Source organism: Gavialis gangeticus, unplaced genomic scaffold (assembly GCF_001723915.1).
Source record: "Gavialis gangeticus isolate Ggan-Ray unplaced genomic scaffold, GavGan_comp1, whole genome shotgun sequence".
Lineage (NCBI taxonomy): Eukaryota > Metazoa > Chordata > Crocodylia > Gavialidae > Gavialis > Gavialis gangeticus.
In genome coordinates, this window is record NW_017729034.1 from 31,652,688 (window position 1) to 31,660,326 (window position 7,639).

Sequence of the window (7,639 nt, forward strand, 5' to 3'; positions counted from 1 at the left end):
CCCCAATGCCTGCTGGTCCCCTCTGACTAGTTTGTAACAGGCCACTAGTCCCCCCTCAGCCTTCTCTTGTGGAGGCTGAACAGGTTCAGGTCCCATAGCCTCTCCTCATAGGGCCTGCCCTGCTGCCCCCTGATCATACAAGTGGCCCTCCTCTGGACCCTCTCCAGGTTGTCCACATCCCTCCTGAAGTGCGGTGCCCAGAACTGGACACAGTACTCCAACTGCAGCCTGACCAGTGCCGCATAGAGGGGGAGGATCACCTTCTTGGGATGTATCTGTAGATGCATGACAAGTTGCCGTTGGCCTTCCTGACTGCATCCCCACACTGCCGGCCTATGTTCGTCTTGGCATCAATGACGACTCCAAGATCCTTTTCTGCCTCTGCACTGCCAAGAAGGTAGTTCCCCAGCCTGTAGGTATGGTGCTGGTTCTTCCTCCCCAGGTGCATCACCTTGCACTTGTCAGTGTTGAATCCCATCCTATTCTCATCCTCCCACCCCTGTAACCTGTCTAGGTCCGATTGTAGCCTATTCCTTCCTTCTAACATGCCCTTTTAGCAGTCCAGTGGCCAGCAGTAGCACTACATCAGATGTCAGTCAGTCAACATTATAATCACAACAACAAAATGGCTTAAGGCATAATGCAAAAACCCAGTCCAGCATGAGACTTCAACCACCTTAAAACCTCTACTGGACAACTTGGCATTTTCAGTGGTCTCTGGTGGTCATCAGGCACTATGAAGAATCCCCACCATCTTATTCCATGAAGATATGGCAATATTGAGAGCCACAGTCTCCTTCCAGAAGTGACTGCAGTTTTACATAAGCTAGTTCTGCACATCTTTCCCAAAGCAGTGCTCCACAAAAGGGAAGAAACTGTACTCTGCAACTTTACAGAACCAATGCCGACTGTCCCTGCACCTAGCTGTGGCCATATCTATCTGCTGCAAGGGCTAGGCCATTTCACAACTGGCAAGAGACTTCACCTGCCTGCCACTAGCTGGTATGTCAGGCGATGAGAGAACAAACATACTTCGCCTACTTTCCATATATGCCACTCAGAACTCAGCCAGGCACCTATGCAAAGCAATGGGGTTAGCTACTTTACCGACTACCAGATTTGCAAGAAAAGGAATCCAACCTGTATTTGACTGATGCACCTTTGCCTGCCATCCTGAGAATTCATCTTGGCAGTCAGTTACACTAAGACCACAAATGACAGTGTCTGGTCCTCAGTTGCCCATACAGGTTCTATAGCCTATCCCCACTTCAGTTCTTAGCCACTCCAAACCTTTCATTACAGGGGAATGGAGGGGAGATCCACTGTTTTTAGTGTATAGTCCTGGATGCTGCTATTCAAAAGATTAGATTTCCATGTACCATTATGGGGATATGGTTTTAGTCACTGATAAAAGTAATCATGACCTTAGGCTCACACAGGCTAGCACTTTCTGCCCTTGAGCAGTCTCAAACCCAGCACAGTAATGCCTGCAAACAAAATCTCTAAATGACCTAGTTTACACCTGCCTCCTTGCTAAAATAAAATCCTGAAGTCATGCAATACCTCTTTGTAGGTAACAGGATAGGAGATCAGATGAATGAGACAGGGCCAAACCATCTCCCCAAGCCTTTCACAGCCATGTTAATTCTTCCCCCTCTTTTTAAATTCTTCATGCTTTATTCTTTGCTCAGCTTGAGCAAGGGGCCACACTCCTGCTGTCCCAGCCTGTTTTACACACCCCTGCTTCAGCAGGTCAGCCATATCTACAATTATCCCTTCCTGTACCAGCAACTACTCACCTTGGGAAAGTAGTGTATTTAGCACTGCAATGTGACATTTAAAAGCTGAAAACCAGGAACGTGGACTACAGCAGAACTTGCCAGGTACCCTTGCAAGTTCAAGGACATGAAACTTTGTACTGATTCATAATTAAGTCATCAACCAATAGTATGTGACTCTTCACTTAACCCAGTTAAAAAAAAACCAACAAATCACAGCCACTTCATTAAGTTAACTTCAGACACAAAAAAGTCAGCAGCCCTTACTTTATTAGCAATTCAATAGCAATACTTTGCAGTAGACTCTTTACTAAGGTCCACTTGCCCTTGCTATTAGTTCTCTTCAGGCGCTACACAGTTGGAGAACAAGAACCACAGGACACTTTCATAGCCTGCTGCTAATGGGTAGTACATCAAAATGTCCTCTGTACATTGCCTGCAGCAGCTGACAGCACAGTCAGGAAGACCTTTATTCTGGAGCATTTCCTCCTCAGAGCTCCGTTTTAAAAAAATCTGTACAGAGAATGGAGAGCACACAGTAGATGGTCTCAATGCCTCAGCACACAGAAGGCCCCTCACTGCTCAGACATGTGGACTGGAAACAACCCGTGCAGATGGCTGCAAGAAGCCCAGGCCAACAGCATAAGCTTCTGTTTCTCAGACTTGCAAAGTTCAGTCAGTGGGGACAGAGTCCAGCTCATCCAGGAAGCGCTGACACTTCCCCATCAGCACCCTGATGGCTTCGCTCACCAGCACGTCTGGAGGCAGGATACCGGTTGATTCCACTGAAACTGGACAGAGACACAAGGATCAGCACAGGCACCAGGAAGCAGCATACATGCACCACCACCAGTTTAATCCTTCATGGCCAACACATCAGATGATGCAAAGTTAGTCAGCAAAAGGGGCACAAAATGCAGATCTATCTTCACTCCAAAGCCACCAGAAACCCAGCACATTTATAAGAAGGGAAACTCCCTTCTTGAGAGCACAGAGGCAGAAAGGGATCTTGGAGTCATTACTGACTCCAAGATGAACATGGGCCGACAATGCGAGGTCACAGTTGGCAGGGCTAACCGGACCTTGTCATGCATCTACAGGTGCATCTCTAGCAGGTCCAAGGAGGTGATCCTCCCCCTCTAGGCAACACTGGTCAGGCCACAGCTGGAGTACTGTGTCCAGTTCTGTGCGCCCCATTTCAGGAGGGATGTGGACAACTTTGAGAGGGTCCAGAGGAGGGCCACCCGAATGATCCGGGGACTATAGGGCAGACCCTACAATGAGAGACTGTAGGACCTGAACCTGTTCAGCCTTCACAAGAGAAGGCTGAGGGGGGACCTGGTGACCGTCTATAAACTCACTAAGGGGGGACCAGAAGGGTTTGGGAGAGACCTTGTTTCCCCTAGCTCCCCCTGGCATAACAAGGAATAACAGCCACAAGTTGTTGGAGAGGAGGTTTAGATTAGACATCCGTAAGAACTACTTCACAGTTAGGGCGGCTAGGATCTAGAACCAACTCCCAAGGGAAGTGGTGCTGGCTCCTACCCTAGGGGTCTTTAAGAGGAGGCTTGATGCCTACCTAGCTGGGATCATTTGATCCCAGTTTTTTTTTCTCCTGCCCTGGCAGGGGGTCGGACTTGAAGATCTATAGGGTCCCTTCTGACCCTACTTCTACAATTCTATGAAACCCATAGGGACACCTACCTACTGGAATATGAACATACCAGAGTTAACCTGGAGGAAAAGGAACAAGAAGGATTAGAATATGCTGGCAAATCTCTGCAGACCCTAAGCAGGATGAGAAACGACGCATGCAGCAGGAAAGGGGTGTACTCTGTGGTTAGGGCTGAGGTTACTTACAGATATAGTGATTCCGCACTCGTGCCAGACGCACCATATTTTTCAGCTCCTCATGACGAAAGATCTCCCGGCTAAACGTGTCCAGCCGAGCATTGGCCACCCTCGCCACCTTCTTCCCTGCAAGAGGAGAAGAGGTGAAATAGGAACCTGCAGTGGGTAGGGACAAGCATTTATGCTTCATGCTACCAGACCTGCATGCTGCATTCAAAACAGGCAGTTCTCTGCACCTAGCTATGACACTGGAGACCTATACTAAGAACTACTTCATTTCTAATACAAGGTTCAGCACAGGATAAGTTCCAACCCCCACCCCCAAGTACTCCCCAGGCAGGGCCAGCTCAAAAAAGCTCAGCTTGTCCAATATTATACCTGGAGCCAGCCAGCAACTCATAACCACTGGGAGCAAGTGGCTAACAGCCTGGAGTTACAACAAGAGAGGGTTTCTGGACCCTGGAGCAGCAGGTAACAGTGTTGAGGACAGTCACAGAGCTGAGTGAAGAAGTACTTCCTGCCTTATCAAAAGTGTTAAGGATTAAGAGAAAAGGAGGTACCAAACCAGGCACTGGATGCATCTATATGACAGCCATTCATGGGTTAACCCCAGGCCCAGGACAGAATGGAATGGCCTAAGCCGGGCTGGAGGGACATCAGAGGAGAGAATCTATCTGTACAATGCTTGCCTCTAGTCTGCGCTCAGTCTCCCCTTAGCCAATGCTAAGGTCCTGGGGTGGGGATAGAAAATACCTTTGATGTCCTGGATTTCAATGACTCCAGGGGAGAAGCACTTTTTCAGCTTCTCAGCTGCCTCCCCCTCAATGGGCTGCAGCAAAGTGATGTCAGGCAGCAGCCGGTAACTAGCAGTGGCCACTGGAGAAAACTTAGCATGATCTTTACCTGGAAAATAAGGAAAGAAGTCGTCATGAGCCCCAGCCAAACCTTATGCAATGGTGCAGCCAGAGGAGCAGAGGCACCATATCCCACTCAAAGGCCACAGCCCCTGCTTTACTAGCCAGGAGACAAGAGCCTGAATGAGTTGCTGGGTGTCATGAAGCTCCTCTCAGTACTGCCTTGAGCTTCTCCAAGAATCAGGAGAAACCACTTCCATCAGAACACCTGGTAACACCCCTTGGCACAATGAAACCCCATGGGGGGGTCCTCATGTCATTCAGAACTTCAGGCACTCACCAAACCACCCTAGAGGAATGTCTGGGTTCCTTTTCCTCCCTTCCCCACATACCCTGCATCAGGGGTACTCGCACTCATCTCACTGCCCCAGCTCACAACCCCAACTCACCAATGCCCTTGACACAGTGCATGAGCACATCAATTTCTTGGCCAGGCCGTAACTGGGCGATGAGGATGTCATCGTGAACAGGTCGAAAACATGCATCTGGGAAGAGGTCTGCCTGATTGCCTAGAGGTACCCACGTCATGTGTCTGCTGTATACTGTGGAGAAGAGAGGTCACCAACATCTAACCAAGTTGCCTCAGCACCCATGGAGAGAAGCCAATACTCAGGCAAAGGGCTGCTGTCCCAACAGCATCAGGTCTTGCCAAAAAGAAAGTTTCACAGAATTACAGGACTGGCTCTCTTCACCCTCAAGGACAAGAAAAAAAAATTCAGGTTACATGGGGCTTACAGCAGGATCCCCAACAACTTGGAGGTTTACCTTTGTGATTAATATAGAGCTCATTGGGATCAGAGGACTCCTTGGCTGCCCGGGGGTTTCGGCTGCACTTGATTTTCAACTGGAATTGGAGGGTATCAATTTCTGTGCCTTCCTCATCTCCTGGGAAGAGGAAAGCAGAGTGAGTCCCAGGCTAGGCCACCTCCTCCACCCCTTCCTGAACCTCAGCCCACACAGCAATCTGTTACCCCTTCTGAAGATCCCCCCCAATGCATCCTTTTGTCCTGGTGCTGGCTCTCACCTTGGCTTCTGTACTCAAAAAGGCGAGGGTCAGCCTGGATAGGGATAAGGCCTAAGCGATGGGCCAGGATCTCATCCTGCACAATGGATGTGTTGTTATACACAAAGACCTTCTCCACAGCCATTGTCGGTACCTTAAGGAGTAGAGAGAGAGCAAGTCAGTCCTGGCAGGCAGCATGCCTGCAGTGCACCCCCACCCAATATCAAGCCAGAACATTTCTGCTCCACGCAGACCCTTTTTGGGATCTAATTAACTCTTCCTGGTGACAGCCCCTTCCCACAAGTGATCCAGATCAGTGGTTCTCAACCCTTTTAGACTCAAGCTCCCTTGAAAGACACCAGCTCTGAGTTTTCATTCATTTCTTGAGTGCAAAAAAAAAATACTAGAGTAATTCTTCTGTTGCAAAGAATTCAGACAGATTACAGCAGGTCGCAATGGTTTTGACACCAAGGATTCCCATTTGTAATTACTGGTTTTACCTCACACATTGCATGCAGGTGTTCCCACATCTAGAAGGATTTGACAGTGCTTTGGTTGAAACTTGCTGATCTAAACTAGGTTCCTCCATTTCCTTTCTCCTCTGTTTTTACTCATCTTTTCTTGCTCTCTGTGTATCTCCTAGTTTTCTTGCAGACCAGACTCTGCAGTCTCTTCATAACTGACTAATACCACTAGTTTCACTGTTACCGTAGGCCAGGCATGGAGATCTGTGCAAAACTCTCCTAAGGAAGCAGCTCCAGTGCTGCCATTAGCAGTATATGCTGGTTAATTAAACAGCTTCAATTTATAACACTAGGCCTGTCTTAGACCACCCTCTCTGGCTGTCTGGAGAGGAAACAATCAGGTTGCTTATTTCTTCTCCAGAAGATACGCGTTGCATCCTCCAGCATAAATATGAGCTCAGCAGCAAATGAGTCGACCCACGGCCCTCTGACCTCCCTCTGCCCCCAGCAACTTTGGCACTTCTGCCTTTTCCATCTCTCTCTAATCAGTCTCCTCCTTTTCCCAAAGTATGACCTTATTTCTCCAACCTGCCAACTCCCACATCTGCTCCAGCAGCTAGGACAAAACTTGATGAAATGCAAAGGAAACCGCGACCAAGCCTGCAACTTCCAGCCTGCACCAGCCCTGCTCTGCATCAGCTCCCTGCGGCAGCAAGAGAGATCCCAGGGGGGAAAAACAGACAACGACTGGGTCACGAAGTCATCAGGAAGCTGGACTGGAAGGGACCTCCAGAGGTCACATCTAGTCCAGCCCCTGCCTGAGGCAGGATTGTTTTTGTCCACACCATCTCACAAGAACCACAACCGCTACACCTGACTGACTGCAACCCTGACACAGCATAGACCCGACACCCCAACCTGCTACAGGTCAAGCCAAGGACCCACGAGAGCCACCATCCTGCTTCTTCAAAATATTGAGCAGTCCTGGGCAGAGGCCTGCACCCATGCTACAGAGCAAGGCAAATCCCCCCACAGCCCAAACTAATCTCGCCACGCAGCAAAATCCCTCCTGACCCCAAACCTGGTGCTCGGTCCGACCCTGAGTGGAGCCCAGCACAAGCCCTACCTCGGCCAGCAGGATGCGGCGGAAGGCATTGGCAATGGCAGCATCAATGCCCACCAGATCGAACTCCAGCAGCCCCTCGTCCATGTGGGTCACGTCTACGTGGAAACCCTGCAGCCCGCCAGGGCGGGGGGAACGGGACACCGCGGGGTCAATAGGGTGCCCCGCTGCCATCCGCAGGAGCTCGGAAGGGCCGGGGATAGAACACCCGCTCCGCTCCGCCCCTTCTGCCCCCACCCCCCTGCTCACCTGGCGGAAAGTGACCGGGTCCCAAGCGTCGGTGTAGCCCGGGTAGCTGCCGGGGAAGTCCGTGGTGTGCACCTGCGAGGCGGGCAGAAGACACGCGTGGGTCACGGGGGGACACGCGTGAATCCGAGCCCCCTCCGGCCGTGGCCCCCGCACCTCTCCCCCCTCACGTGGCGGACGCCGAACTCGCCAAGCACCACGCGGCTCCGCATCTCCTCCACGCTGCCGGGCTCCGCCATCTTGCCCACGTGACGCAAGCA

The 7,639-nt window shown here is 50.6% G+C and overlaps 1 protein-coding gene across 2 annotated transcripts; it reads right to left on the reverse strand.

Annotated features, from left to right (window-relative positions):
* On the reverse strand, positions 1–7,632 carry LOC109304793 (DNA-directed RNA polymerases I and III subunit RPAC1). Of its 2 annotated transcripts, none has more exons than XM_019527620.1 (10): positions 7,550–7,632; positions 7,383–7,454; positions 7,137–7,244; positions 5,568–5,700; positions 5,309–5,428; positions 4,933–5,085; positions 4,383–4,532; positions 3,639–3,755; positions 2,367–2,569; positions 1–12 (listed from the first exon to the last, which is right to left on the reverse strand). In XM_019527620.1, the coding sequence occupies exons 1-9, from the start codon at positions 7,616–7,618 to the stop codon at positions 2,451–2,453; spliced, it is 1,041 nt and encodes a 346-aa protein (XP_019383165.1). In that variant the 5' UTR covers positions 7,619–7,632; the 3' UTR covers positions 1–12; positions 2,367–2,450. The 2 variants fall into 2 exon arrangements, with proteins under 2 accessions (XP_019383165.1, XP_019383166.1); XM_019527621.1 differs by lacking the exon at positions 1–12 and adding an exon at positions 2,033–2,335 and having other exon boundaries at positions 2,366–2,569.
* Positions 7,633–7,639: the final 7 nt, after the last annotated feature.